Source organism: Podarcis liolepis, assembly GCF_965112155.1.
Source record: "Podarcis liolepis genome assembly, chromosome: 14".
Taxonomy (NCBI): Eukaryota; Metazoa; Chordata; class Lepidosauria; order Squamata; family Lacertidae; genus Podarcis; species Podarcis liolepis.
The window spans coordinates 34,149,623-34,165,030 of record NC_139569.1 but is presented as its reverse complement, the minus strand read 5'-3'; the positions used below and the strand labels follow the sequence as shown (position 1 = coordinate 34,165,030).

The window sequence follows — 15,408 nt, the reverse complement described above, 5'->3', positions numbered from 1 at the left end:
TCACCATGAACGCCTCCCTTGTTCTCTTATAATGGCAATGGCGCCCACCTGAGGGGTGCCAGAGTTGAGTTCTGGCTAGAAAAAAAAGCCCTGGTTGCATCATTAGTCCATCTAGCTCAGTATTGTCTCCACTAAATGGCAGAGGCTCTCCGGGGGGTGGGGAGTTAAAGGAGGGAATCATTTCCAGGCCTACCAGGAAATGCCTCTGGAGGCTACATTTCTGGCCTTCTACGTGCAAGGCTGAAGCTCTGCAACCTTTCCCTCAGTGGAAGCTGATGGGAGTTGGAATCCAATCATTTCTGGTACCTGGAACTGCCCTGAGATCTACAGGTATAAGGGCAGTATACAAATTTAATAAATAAATAATGCCTATAGGCAAGAAGGAATTATATGGCAGAAGTTTGGAGTGCTCTGCCCCTCACCTGTGCCCAGGCATAGAAACACAGAGAGTTCCTACAGGACAGGAATTTGTTGTCCCACCTCTGCAATCCCTCAGCAGTCCAGTAATTATTATTATTATTTTGAGATTAGTAACTTTTGCAGGCTTATAATTAGAAGGCTTATTATTGTCCTACTTCTAAACATACCCTCACAACCATGAGGCCCAGAAGCAGCTTGCTTTGTTTTTACAATTAAAGATTCAGGTAAGTAGCCATGTTGGTCTGACACAGTCGAAACATTAAAAAATAAAAATGTCCAGTAGCACCTTAGGGACCAACAAAGTTTGTTCTTGGTATCAGCTTTCATATGCATGCACACTGATATCTGAAGAAGTTTGAATGCACACGAAAGCTTATACCAAGAACAAACTTAGTTGGTCCCTAAGGTGTTACTGGACATTTTTTAATTTTATATGTTTTTACAATTAAAGACAGAAATTATCAAGAGAGCTGGGCTCTACATCCCTCACGAGTGCCACAAACTCCTGGGCTCCTGGAAGCTGTCCCATTCAGGCCAACAGGGTACTGCCCCCCCCCCAAAAAAACCTCAGCCAGCCCCCAGCTGCCTGCCTCCTTGCTTACAGCCACTCCAGTATTGCCCCTTGTATTGCCCCAGCAGGGAGGACAGTAGGGACAAACCCAGAATCAGTTGGTATTGCCTTTCATTTGCTGCAGCTTCACATACAGTTGGGATCCCTGCCTTCTGCCCCACCAACCCCAATGGGCACCAGCAACCATTACAGACACCTGGTTGATAAGGACATCTAAATAAGATCTAGGTTGCCACTGAGGTCATGAAGAACATCTCTCCTGCTACCTGGGGCTCCTGGAACATTTCACCAGCTCCTAAATTTTGCAAACACTTTGGCATACACATCGTCAGAACATAAGGACCTTGTTTCAGTGCTCTGAGTCAAACAGAATTTGCTGTGTGACTCAAAAGCACTTGGGCTCCTTAACCTGTGCTCACAAGCCAAAAAAGGTTCCTGGGTCCTGGCACGCCTCCCCAAGCATATTTGAATTAAACTTGGCAGGAAGCCACTGCAGCCTCACCCCGATAAGAGCCGAACAAGGAATCAACACCTTGTGCGCTTGGTAGCAGGTTTCAAACACACCTGGAACCGTTCAGAGAAAGGAACGCAATTGATCTTGTTCAGAGGCAATATTAATTTGAAGACAGGTAATCTGTTCCTGTCCTGGCTGGAGATGCTGGGGACTAAACCTAGGGCCTTTTGCGTGCAAAGCAGTTGCTCTACCACTAAGCTACTCCTTCCATATCCTGCCTCAGGGTCAGCTCAATAAATTTTGGCACCCAAGGCAAGCCACGAAATGGTACACAAACACACACACACACCAAGCCAGGGAAGAAGTGGAAAGTGAAACTCTACATCAGGAATGGGTGGGGGGTGAAGATCTACATGCAATGTGTTGCTTGGGGGGGTCGCATCTGCTGCCCTGGTGGGTCCTGCCACCCGAGGTGGTCGCCTCACCTTGTGTCTCATGGGAGGGCCGGCCCTGTCCTGCCTCCATCAGCAGCTCTGAACTGCAGGTGGCAACGTTCTACATGCAAAATCACTTTTTTCACAACACAAGGGATGAAGAAATCCACAGGCACAGAATCAGCTTTCTGGTGGTATTTAACTCCGGGATTAACTTCCAAAATCCTTTCTAATTCTCAGGAACCAGAGCAGATCCTTTCGGTGGCTCATTTCCAGCCTTTCTGATCATGTTCCAATATAACCTTTGAGGCTCACTTTCTCAACGAGTTGAAATCTGGTCACCGGGCAAGTCTTTCCAGATACCATCAGCTTATCCTACAGCAAACATGGCTCCCCCACACGAATTTTATGTGCAATTTCCCCATGTAGCTATTTTTCTCTTCTTGGGGCTTCAAACACCTTTCTGTGCCCTTCTTATGCCATTTCTTTCTGATTGCATTTATCCCCTGCCCCCAAGGAGCTCAAAGTAGTGCTCATAGTCCTCCCTCTCCTCTTATCCCCACAACAAACATGGAGTGAGTGCAGGCCCCAAATATGCCCAGGACCCTTCTGCGCCACACAGGGATCTCGTGAGCGTAAGAAGAGCCTGCTGGATCAGGCCAATGGCCCATCTATCCCAGCATCCTGTTCTCACAATGGCCAACAAGATGCCTGAGGAATAAACCCTGAAGCAGGACCTCTGAATTCAAGAGTTTTCGCCTGCAGTTTTCAGCAACTGGTGTTCAGAAGCATTACTGCATCTGTCTGCCTCTGAAAGAGGGGAGGTTTTTTTGTCTGGTGAGCAGAAATGCTTGTGCTGGTGGAATGATCTCCTTAGTGTGTGTGTGTGTTTTTACTGTGACACTGAATTCCACCTAAAGAAATAAAGCAACGTGGCTTAATTTAGGTCCATTCATTTCAATGTGTCTACTGTAACTTGGATGCAGCCCATTGACTTTGACATGCTCAGTGTGATTTTTGGCTCTTGAGCAGCAGAACAGCTGGATCACACATTGCTTTGGGAAGCCCCTCCACCCTGCCGTGTGTCTGAAAAATCTTTTGTTATGTGGCATGGCGGGGGGTGGGAGGGTGGACAACTATTATCAATGCCAAGCCTAAAGCCACCTCCCTCGGGTGTATGGAAATTGCAGGACTCCTTCAGGCCTCGTCTCCAGTCTCTTGGAAGCCCACTTCCACCAGAAGAGGGGATGGCCAACAGCTTAGATGGCTTCAAAAGTCAAATTCAATGACTACTAGCCAGGATTGATTTACATGGCCCCCAGTGTCCGAGGGAGTGTGCCACTTGTTACTACTTTAAACAAACAAACAAACAAACAAACAAACAAACAAACAAACAAAACCCAGCAGTTTTCCAAAAAGCATTTAGATGGAAAACAAAAGTATGTTCTTGCGTTGGATGTTAGCTTTGGAATATTTTGCCCCTGGCTGTACCTTATTTCACCCACCGCCAACCACATTGCTGGGCCAGAAGTGGAATTGGTTAGTTGGTTTTCCAGGCTTTCTGACCTCTGCTTATTCCAGCTAAAACCACTTCCTCCCCCCTATTTCTTGAGTGTTGAGTGGGAGGGAATGTTTATAGAGGGAGAATGGTGAGATAAATGCACACATACTCCCATAATCTCATACATATACCTCATTCTCCAAACACCCATACTTATGTCTTCAAACAGCACCACTCACACACACAAAACCAAAGTACTGAAGTGCAGAACATATCAGAACAGAATACCAGAAATGTTGGTGCCTTTTCTCTCTACGCATATAGTTCTCAGAGTGGTTAAGTAGTCAGTCCCTCTTCGCCCACGACGGGGTGAGCTCCCATTGCTCGGTCTCTGCTCCTGCCAACCTAGCAGTTCGAAAGCACATCAAAGTGCAAATAGATAAATAGGTACCGCTCTGGCGGGAAGGTAAACGTTGTTTCCATGCGCTGCTCTGGTTCGCCAGAAGCGGCTTAGTCATGCTGGCCACATGACCCGGAAGCTGTACACCGGCTCCCTCGGCCAATAAAGCGAGATGAGCGCCGCAACCCCAGAGTCGGCCATGATTGGACCTAATGGTCAGGGGTCCCTTTACCTTTAAGTGTTGAGTGGGAGGGAGAATAATTTCTGCCTCTGAATGTGGAGGCAGAGCATAGCTAGTAGCCGTTGATAGCCTTATCTTATGTTGCAAGAGCGCCTTGGAAGCTGAATCGAGGTAGAGTTTCCTGGCAATTGGAGGTTTTACAGGAAAGAGCTGTGGCTCAGAGGTAGAGCATCTGCTATGTATGCAAAAGGTCCAAAGTTCAACCCTAGCATCCCCTGGTAGGGCTGGCGAAAGACCCCTGCCTGAAACCTTGGAGAGCAGCTGCCAGTCAAAATAGATAATACTGAGCTATTGGTCTGGCCCAATAGAAAGCAGCCTCCTCTCTTCCCAAGTTTGAAGAATGAATGAGAGGATGTGGAGGACTCATGGGTGGTTGATTATGTAGTGCAAGCACGTCATGGCATGCAGAGTGGTTGGGCTTCAGTTTCAAGAAAGCCCACTGAATGCAAACATTGTGACCACTCAGAAACAATTGCTGGTTCAACTGCGGCCACTTTCCTCATGTTTTCCTTGTTTGCATAAAGAACAAATGGTGGTTACTATACAGTAACTCGTGAGCAGCAGCCACAGGGGGGTGGAAGGGGAAACAGCCAGGCAAAGAATCAACCACCATTTAAGAGCATCCCATAGTAACCTGAAGATTCCCCACATATTCAAAAGGAGGGGAAACAGCACAGAGCACAGAGGTCACAATCCCAATTCACCCCGAAGACATTTTCCACAAGTCACAGAAAGAAAGAAGCAACTGAATGGAATCATTTGCAAGAAAACTGAAATAAAAAGTTTTTTTAAAAAAACCAATATCAAAGTCCCATTCAAATATTAGTGTCCAAAACTCATTCAGGTATTTTAATTTAGATTTTCCACTCTACATTTTCATTCAGTTCCATTTAATTTGGCAACATGGATATAAAAGGATCTCAACAAACCATCTTACCATTTGCAGTGTGGTCTGCTCCCAGCACATTCCACCCAGCCGGCAATTTCAGATGACGAAACGCCAAAGCCACTTTCTCATCCAGGAAGTCCACATCCCCAGCCGGCGGCCTGGACTTGTCCAGGAACCTCGTGAAGTTCAGAGCCTGCTGGTTGCCAGCGCAGGTTGCCAAGAACTGAGCTGCGTCATAAGCTTCATCCTGAACAAACTGAAGGCTGTCCTCTGCCACCACCAAGAGAGGGGAGCCTTGCTTGGCAGCGCAGAGAGAGACTTTCACCGTCTCACAGCAATCGTGGCCTGTGGAACAAGAACGGACACAGCTGACAGTCTCCATCTGCAAAAAAAAACTTTCATTGCACCCTAATTCTAAAACCACATTGCAGCCAATTATTCCACTGTAGCATCTACATGCTGGATTCAAATGCTGCTTAAACATTGCACCAGCTTCCTTTCAGATTTGTTCCGCTATGGGCACAGAAAACCATTGTGGCAGTCCCATGCTTATTAGTACTGAGGAAGAATCTCAGCTTGTGCACCACAATGTAATGAGCCTGGGATTAGACTCGATGGGGTTTTGTGGTCACCTCCAGTCCTGTGATTTTAAAGCGGCAAGATGGGATTCTGTAGGAAACGAGGACCACAAAAATTATCAAAACACTTCCTTTATTAAGTAAATAGCCTACCCAGGTCTGTTAAGTAACTGTTTTGTAATTAAGTTAGAGAAGGGTTCCCATCATTCCTGACCACTGGTCCGGCTAGCTAGGGTTGATGGGAGTCGCAGTCCAACAACTGGAGACCCAAGTCTGTGAAACCCTGAGCTAGCACAATGAGTTGCTACAGACACTAAATAGCTAGAGACCCTTCTAAAAGGTGAGTGCAAACACAGATCATTGCACTACAACTACCAAGTGGATTCAGGTTTCTTGGGGGGGGGGGGCACAGGGCAGCATCGGTGCCAGTGTGGTGGAGTGCTTAAGAGTGCCAAACCAGGCCGTCAGAGACCACAGTTCAAATCCCCCACTCAGCCATGATATAGCACACTGGGTGACCATGGGTCAGTTGCTGCCTCTCCACCTGACTCACATCACAGGGTTTAAATGAGAAGAAGAGGAGGAGGAGGAGGAGGAAGAGGAGGAGTAGTTTGGATTTGATATCCCTCTTTATCACTACCCGAAGGAGTCTCAAAGCGGCTAACATTCTCCTTTCCCTTCCTCCCCCACAACAAACACCACTCTGTGAGCTGAGTGGGGCTGAGAGACTTCAGAGAAGTGTGACTGGCCCAAGGTCACCCAGCAGCTGCATGTGGAGGAGAGCGGAGACACGAACCCGGTTTGCCAGATTACGAGTCTTCCGCTCTTAACCACAACACCACACTGGCTCTCTGAGGAGAACCACATACGCCTCCTTGAGCTTCCCGGGGGGGGGGGGGGAGGCAGGGTATAAATAATAGAATTGTAGAGTTGTAAGGGACCCTGTGGATCATCTTGTGCAACCCCCTGCAATATGAAGCAGAGGTGTTGCAAGGTGGGTGCGGTGCGCCCCAGGTGCCACCTCCGAGGGGGATGACAAAATGCTGTGCGGCAGTCAACGGCTGTGAGAGATGCTGTTGCCTTGGCGCACGCAGGCTTCCTGCTGTCAAAATGATCCACCCGCTGGCTCTCCCTCAGCTGTATGGCGGCCGGCAGGTTTCTTGCCGCAAGGCACGCAATCTCCCCAAAAGGAGATGAGGGAGGCGAGAGTAAATATTTGAACTATTTGAAAAGCAATTGTAATAAACAGATTATGCTAGTAGGATTGCAAGAAGTTCTGTAAGGAGGACTTTGTGAAATACTGCAAGGAAGACTATGAAAAGAATTCTTAGTTAAGGACAATTAAAAGTAATAGAGAAATTAAGAAATGCAGAACAAGTGATAAAGAACGGAAAATCTTCAGAGGCTGTTGATGGAAGTCTAAAATATTGTACAGTGGTACCTCGGGTTAAGTTCTTAATTCGTTCCGGAGGTCCATTCTTAACCTGAAACTGTTCTTAACCTGAAGCACCACTTTAGCTAATGGGGCCTCCTGCCGCCGCCGCACCGCCGGAGCACGATTTCTGTTCTCATCCTGAAGCAAAGTTCTTAACCTGAAGCACTATTTCTGGGTTAGCAGAGTGTGTAACCTGAAGCATATGTAACCTGAAGCGTATGCAACCTGAGGTACCACTGTATAAGATAAGAAGTTATGTTAAATGATTGTTGGAAATAATATGTTAAAAAAAAGATAGATGATAGATAGATATAGATAGATGATGTAGATAGATAGATAGATAGATAGATAGATAGATAGATAGATAGAGACAGATAGATATAGATAGGAGATGAGGGAGGCGGATGAAGAGCTAAAGGGTAGCATGCAGATTAGAGCCCAACATCGCCATGCATTTTATTCTCTCTCTTTTTCGAGTGTGTGTGTGTGTGTGTGTGTGTGTGTGTGTGTGTGTAGATATCAATTGCTGTCCCCTTTCTCCCCCACCTTGGCTGACACGTACTGGGATCATGCCACCCCCCTCCTCTGGCCACGGTGCTGGAGAGAGAGAGGGGTAGGCATGCATGCACCAGCGACGCCCTCACCAATGGGATCGTTGGCGAGGCGCTTTCAAAATCTTTGCAGCTCAGTTTGGCCCACCTCTCTGTCCTCTCTGCAAACCCAGATGCTCGTGGGGGACAGAGAAGGAAGCAGGGCAAAAGCTGTTGCTTTGGCGCCCAGCTCCTGCTTGAAGGTAAACTTGGCTGCGGCCATCAACGGCTGTGAGAGACGCTGTTGCTTTGGCGCACGCAGGCTTCCCACTGCCTAAATGATCTGTCCGCTGGCTCTCCCTCAGCTGTATGGCGGCCAGCAGGTTCCTCGTCACAAGGCACACAATCTCCCCGAAAAGGCTCAACAACTTTGGTCCCCCCCAAAAAATGAAATGAAGTCAAACCATAGTTGCAGGCAAAAAAAAGAAAAGAAAAATTCGGGGGGGGGGAGGTGACAAGAAATTTTCTGCACCAGGTACCACCTAACCTTGCTCCGCCACTGATATGAAGCTGCCCCATACAGGGATTGAACCTGCAACCTTGGTATTATCAGCACTATGCTCTAACCAACTACATGCAATAAAATAAATAGATAATAAATACGAATTTATGAGCCTAAGTACTTGAAGGGGGAGAGAGGTGGGGAAGAAAGAGTGTGTTTGGGGCACGTCTTTGACTTTAACCGTCCAAGCAAGTTGTGCAGACCCAGGAAACGCATGACGAACTTCAAACAGCATGCTGAGAGGTGGAAGTTTCATATTTTCAGCACAGCCATTGTTCCATAATTGCCAGCCCAGCCCCCTTTAATAGTCAGGTTGGTGACTTATGTCCTCTGCAGGCTCTGTACCCTCCCTCTTTCCCCACTGATGCACTGACGTCAGGACTCCTTGTGCCAGAACAGCAGAGACCATTCACTAATTACTGGAAAAGTTGCTCTGCCCCATTACCTCAGTCTCTGACTGTGTGAATCAACTCTTATCCTCCTTTTCTCTTTGTTTTTAATTGCATAAATGGAGTCGGATCCCTCATCGCCCCCTTTGCCACCGCCCAGAAAGAAGCTTGAAATTTACAACTAGCTCACTTGGGACAGTGGCAGGCGGGAATGTTCCTTTTCCAGAAGTACAGAAAAGAACTTTGCTCCCAGTTGAAGAGAAGAACCCCCCCCCCCCACCATCAAAGCTGAAATTACAGGCTCAAGCAGACTAGGAAGTTTTAAATAATTGTGACTTCACGAGCAAGGAAAAGGAAGCAGCTGGGGTTGTTCTTTACAGCACTGACTGCATTCATTTCTTTAACCTAGGGAGAAAAACTCAGCCGCTTCGCTCCTCCTGTGCTATTGGGGACTAAGCCATAGTTTGGCTGGTTACATCCAAACCCAGAACTGTGGCTTGTTTCCCCCCCCCCAAAAAAAAACAAACCATAAGCAATAAAAAAGCCAAGAAAAAAGACATTGGTTACATCTTGTGAAAGGTCTGGAGCCAGACAAACCATGAACCCGGGTTTGGTCACAATGCTAATCCAAACCATGGCTTAGCCCTGGTTAATATGGCAGGGACGAGGAGCAGGGGAAGGGGGAAGCAGCCATAACTTTCTCACTGTGCACCAACCATATTGCAGCTTCCAGTTATGTGTGAACGAGTATTATTAAGTACAGGGGCAGGGACTCAGGTAGCGAATTGGGCTGTGAGAAGGGTCAGGCATACACACACATACCTCTGCCTATTTTCACCAGTGAAATTCTGGGAGGGGATGCAGAGCTAAGCAGCATCTGAAAAACCCCAGCTTTCAGAGACTTGGACGAGGTGACAAATTGGATTTGATCAGATCAAACGCATATCCGGCTACAGCAAAGGAGTTTAATGTGTTCCTCGAGGGCAACATGTTCAGTCCCTTTCAAGTGCTTTGATGTCCCCCCCTTCCCTTACAACTGACAAAGATTTGAGGCCAAGAGTGGGGGGGGGCCCTTGGGGCGGGGGGGGGGAGATAAGTTTTTGACTTTGGCAATTAGTTCAAAAGATCAGATTGCTATTCCATAATGAGCAAGCAACTCCAGGAGGCCCCGAACCTGTCACTTGAAATTGTCTGCCTAGTTTCTGCAATAGCCGAAAAGAGAAAAGAATTACGGACACAAAATAGGCCTTGCTAAGGCTTTGTGCTACAAATGTAGTCGAATGCAGAACCAAAACCAACTTGTTAAAAACTGCATAACTCTCCACCCCACCCAAATATGGGAAATGTTTAAATTAAACCCCTATCATTAGGTCTCCTGCATTTCCAGAGCTCTCCTCCAAACAAAATGCAACCCTGCAGCCACTGAGCAGAGAAACCAAACCAAGGATTTCACAGCAAGCTGAGGCTTTTCCTCCCCTATTTATTTTCCCATCTCCGTCATGGCTGCTCTTAAGTGGAATTTAATGCTGTGTGGCGCATGCATTTTATTGTTTGTTTGTTTGTTTGCACTGTACTTTCAAAGGACAAAGGTAGAACAGAATACAGCAGCACCTCGGCTTAGGTTACCTTTGGGTAATGTAAACTTCGGGTTGCGAAAGTGGCAAACCCGGAAGTGTTTCACCGCGCGCACATGCGCAGAAGCGGCCCCTCCGGTTGCGGAAACCTCAGGATCCAACTGGAGCTACGGAACAGATCCTGTCCACAACCGGAGGTACCACTGTAGATAGATAGATGATGATGATAGATAGGTGATAGATGATAGATAGATGGTAGATAGATACAGATAGATGATAGATAGATAGATAGATAGATAGATAGATAGATAGATAGATAGATAGATAGATAGATGATAGATAGATGATAGATAGATAGATAGATAGATAGATAGATGATAGATAGATAGATAGATAGATAGATAGATAGATAGATAGATAGATAGATGGCCTCCAATATGACAGACCCTCCAAGTTCCCTATTTTCCATGCCTTTCTCTAACTTGTAAATGGTAATAAATACCTAATTCCTCACTCTGGACACCGCATGCCTGTCAGCACTGTGACACTGTCCGGCACTTGGAAAAACCACGGGTCGCAGCCAATGCTAGTCCTTCTCAGAGCAGACCAACTGAAATTTTTGCAAATGACTAACTGAAATTCATTGACTTGGCTGGATCTACTCTGAATAGGTACCACTCCGGCGGGAAGGTAAACAGGGTTTCCGTGCGCTGCTCTGGTTCGCCAGAAGCGGCTTAGTCACGCTGGCCACATGACACGGAGCTGCACGCCAGCTCCCTAGGCCAGTAAAGCGAGATGAGCGCCGCAACTCCAGAGTCAGCCACAACTGGACCTAACGGTCAGGGGTCCCTTTACCTTTTTACTCTGAATAGGATTAGCAATTGATAAAACACCATGACACTGCTTGCTGATTTTTGCATTTGCGCAGCAGGAATGAGCTCCTGTTCTCCTGTGCGGTGAGAGAAGGGGCTCACTGCAATCCCCTCCATATAGACACAGTTGGGCTGAGTTTTACACGTGAATTAATTTCTGAAGACCATGCCCTCCCCCCACTGTCTCTGGTCTATGCCCCTACAAAATACACTTTGCAGAATTCTTTGGGACTCTTTAAAGATACTGCTTTAAATGCAAAGTGCAGATAGGGCCTTAGTGCGAAACGGACCTCAATTCTGTAGCCAGTTTGAGTGTTTGAACCCATTGGCCTATCTTTTGAGATAGGGAAGGCAACAAAAGTCTAGACAGGCAAACAGCAAAAAGTGGCGCAGCCCCAGCATTTTGGCTCGCGTCACGGTCAGCCGTTTTCCGAACAAGTGGTAGCCATCCAAGCAGGCTCCTTTATCGTCAAGCTGCATGGAGACAAAAACAGTGCTGTAGCTAAACAAGTGGCAGCTGGAAGCCAAGCTCAGCGCATGACTTCATGGCCTGTCCAGCCAGGAGTGGAAGCCGACCCGTCCAAGAGCTCCTATTTTGAGGACTCGGATCTCACAGAACAAACAATAGGCGTTCAGCTCCAGCAGCTATTTTTAAGTTTCCATAGAAAAGGCAGGATAGTATTGCCTCTGCAGGCAACCGCAGACAGCAGCTCACCAGGACTGAAGTCTGGGGGTGCAAATCTCAAAGTGCATAAAACTAGATTAGGCATCTCTAAAAAGCACCCTTGTGTGTACGCGCACCACACTAAAAGTAGTTTAGGACGTGAAAAGGGGGGAATTTAACTGATTAAGTTGCATTTGTTGGCCACAATGTAAAAGGGATGCCTCAAAGCAACTTAAAGGTAAAGGTAAAGGTACCCCTGACTGTTAGGTCAAATTGCGGGTGACTCAGGCATTGCACACTCATCTTGATCTATAGGCCGAGGGAGCCGGCGTTTGTCCACAGACAGCTTCCGGGGCACGTGGCCAGCATGACTAAGCTGCTTCTGGCGAACCAGAGCAGCAGCGCACAGAAACGCTGTTTACCTTCCCGCCGGAGCGGTTCCTATTTATCTACTTGCACTTGACGTGCTTTCAAACTGCTAGGTGGGCAGCAGCTGGGACCGAACAACGGGAGCTCACCCCGTCGCGGGGATTCAAACTGCTGACCTTCTGATCGGCAAGACCTAGGCTCTGTGGTTTAACCCACAGCGCCACCCGCGTCCCCAAAGCAACTTACGACAGCATAAAATACGAAAGAGCTAAAAAAATCAGTTAAATGTCAGAAAACAAAATGCAATCAACAAAATTATTTTATTCAATAATACTTCGAAAATGGGAAATCCTGCCCCAAACATTTACCAGGAAAGCTATGGTTTCTTGACTTTACTGTAGGGGGTCAGCAACTGGTATATCCCAAGCTAAATCCAGCCCCATTAGAGTTCCTCCTTGGTCTCCCAGGCAACACACATACACATATTGCTCCAACTGGACTGCTTAACTGTGTGTTTCTGGGCACAATTCAAGTTGCTAACATTAAACTCTAAAGCCCTAAATGGCTTCGAACTGGGTTGTCTAAAGGACTGCCTTTGCCCAAATAATCCTGCCATTAAAACCAACTACTGAGTGCTTGCCAAGACAGTCAATTAGATTGGTGGGCACAATAGATAGGGCCTTCCCTGTGCTGGCTCCCATAATTATAGAACTCCCCCTCCAATGGGCTGCACCCGACATTTTCTGTCTGCTAGTATGAGGGAACTTGTGTTAGTGAACAGGTGAGTTTTAATGTCGCATGAGAGAGGAATCAAATGCAGAAGCTGCACTAGTGGGAAACCATTGTGCAACAGACTGTGCAATTCATTGTGCATCGAAGTCACCAGCAACCTTTGCATTCTCTTGTGCAACAACATTTCTCCAGCAGAACAAGTACCACTAAGTGACTTTACCTTAACACTAAATTTGATGCAACCACATGAACTATCTCTTCAGTACAGGTCTTCAAATGTCAAAGACCCATTTGTTCTCGTGTGCCTTTCTTTCTTTCTTTCTTTCTTTCTTTCTTTCTTTCTTTCTTTCTTTCTTTCTTTCTTTCTTTTAATGCCACTGTCTTTACGTAATAAAAGTTAATGGTCAGCCCCTTTAAGGGGCCTTCTAAGAAAAATTCTTGCTCAACAGGGCTTCATGGTGCTCTCTTTTGCCTTTGGGGTGGGGAAATGATGCTATGTTTCATACGAAAGGGTATTTTTTAAGAAAGGAAAATCAAGGCCACATGACTGTTGCTTTCAAGTGACCATCTCTTACACAACTTGTTTACTCTTGTGGTCTCCCAGGACAAAGATTATTTCATAAAAGAAAGAAGAGAAGAGAATTATTTTTACAGCAAACATTTAAAAACTCACAAGAAATTGAGAGAGGGTTGCGCCCTGGGCAAAAATAGCAAAATTAACATATTTATATTTATTAACCTAATTGAACGAGAAGGTAGAAAGCATGCCTTTTTTTTCTTTTTCTTTTTACAAAGCTGCAGATCTTCATAGGCAACTAAGTTAAGAAGGGTGCAGCTGCTCACACAGCCTGTTCCTTGGGCTAAGCAACCACAGACACACAGGGGACACTTGCTTAGTCATGGCTAAATGGTCAAGAGTGCTGAAGGTTATGTGCTTCCTTACGCTGCCCCATCTCTTCCCCACCTCGAGTCGCCCCATCTATCTAAACCACAGTTGATGTTCCCCAGCTACACATCATTTCGCCGGGCTGGAATGTGTCCTTGAATCCTGATAAGGCCTGCTGCTTGCCAGGGAGGAGGAAAAAGGGTGTGTGTTTATAGAAACTAGCCTACTGTACAAATCTAAAGACCCCCAATTTTGCCTCTGGTACTGCTCACAAACTGCCACAGGCTGTCCAGAGAGGAAGGCTGAAAAACAGGTTCACTCGCTCGCCCCTGGCTTATAATGGTAGATTTGCGGGAGATCTTTTTTGTAAAAAAAAAAGAACTTACCAGGAGCAATGGTCTCCAATGTCCCTGAATCAAGCTTCCTAGTGCTGGTGCAGTGCTGAACGGCGGATCCAGTAAACACAAGGTAGAAAACTACATCATCGCTCCCAGCTTTGTCATCCTCGGTAAGCAATACGGTGATTATGCAGTCGCCCTAAAAGGAGAAGAAGATCATAAGGATTTAATATTTCTGGAATTTATTTTTTGCATTTCTGGCTCACAGCCTTGTGAGAGAAGGTGGCTTCATGGCTCAGAGCGGGGATTTGAACCTTGGTCTCCCAGGTCCTAATCCAATACTTCATCCATCCAAAGGTCTGGGGTAAAGATACAACCTAACAACCTCCTTTCCCTTTCCCAAGAAGCACATTTAAAATAAAACGTGTTGGTTTTTTATAATAAAAAAGAATACACAAAGACACAGCCAAAGAGAAGCAATAATTCACTCCTTTCCGTGGGGAGAGCAAAGTCCATTCAGCTGCTACCACCAAGATCAAGCTGCCAGCAGGCACTGAGGAATTCTCTCACACCTCCTAATCGCCAATAAGATAAAGGAAGCATGAATAAAAAACATCAGACCTGGAACTCCAAGACCAGAGTTCAGGTTCCCAGTTACAAAGCTCAGCAGGTGACCTAGGGTCCGCTCTCAGTCTAGTCTACCTAATAGGATTGTCAAGGGGAGAAATCCACACAGGGCCCTAAATTCCTTACGGAAGGGGGTCTGGTACAGATGAGATACTTAGTGCATGTTTTCCAGCTGCGAATTCTTAGGAAAAATTACCACCACCGGTTCTTTCTTTCTTTCTTTCTTTCTTTCTTTTTAAGTAAAACTGGGTCCAGAAATATGTTTCCCTCCCACACACATAATAAACCCTGTCAGTAATATAAATTCACAATTTCTGGTGTAAGGTTCATGGTTTTAAACAACTCTGGAGCTACAGCAAAGCGCAGATGAATTCCTGTAACCTAGGAAGGCAATCTGTTTCCAAAAGCACTGCTGCCCTCAACCCAGAGAGAGACGTTTTAATTCATGCATGTTTACCTTTCCTCATTTATTATTACCCAAATAATGTCATCTGCTTGAGATCACTACCACACAAGGTGGTTATTATAACCCCGGTTCATTTGAAGCAGCCAAGCCGGGCAGCCAAACCCCATTTGGAGAAAACTCTCCCAAGATCAAAAGAGCCTCTGGCACAGGCCGGCAAACAAAAGTATAACTTAATTTCGTACCTAGCTTTGATTGACTAATGTTTACCTGGCTTGGTGCCCCGCTGCCAACGAAAACATGCCATTTAACTCCACCACACACACACGCGCACACACACACACACACACACACACACACACACAAGGGTCACCTTTACTTTCAAGTCAGGAACCTTTCAGAAACGTTTACCTGGAAGTAGCTGCGTCTTCACAGCCCAATCCATTTTTAGCTACAAAAAGTGGGGAAAGCTACACCAACAGTCCCACAGCCAAAAGGCAGCTAGCAGCAATGGTCAAGAGAGCCCTGCTAGATCAGGC

At 46.4% G+C, this 15,408-nt stretch overlaps 1 protein-coding gene across 12 annotated transcripts in view; it reads right to left on the bottom strand.

Moving 5' to 3' along the window:
* Positions 1-15,408, bottom strand: part of AKAP13 (A-kinase anchoring protein 13) — a 239,199-nt gene that overhangs the window by 137,850 nt on the left and 85,941 nt on the right. For all 12 annotated transcript variants that reach the window (XM_083474938.1, XM_083474931.1, XM_083474932.1 and 9 more), the window contains exons 4-5: positions 13,888-14,038; positions 4,959-5,255 (exon numbers count right to left, since the gene is read on the bottom strand). In XM_083474938.1, the coding sequence (XP_083331064.1) occupies positions 4,959-5,255; positions 13,888-14,038 (448 nt within the window). The remainder of the gene's footprint in view (positions 1-4,958; positions 5,256-13,887; positions 14,039-15,408) is intronic.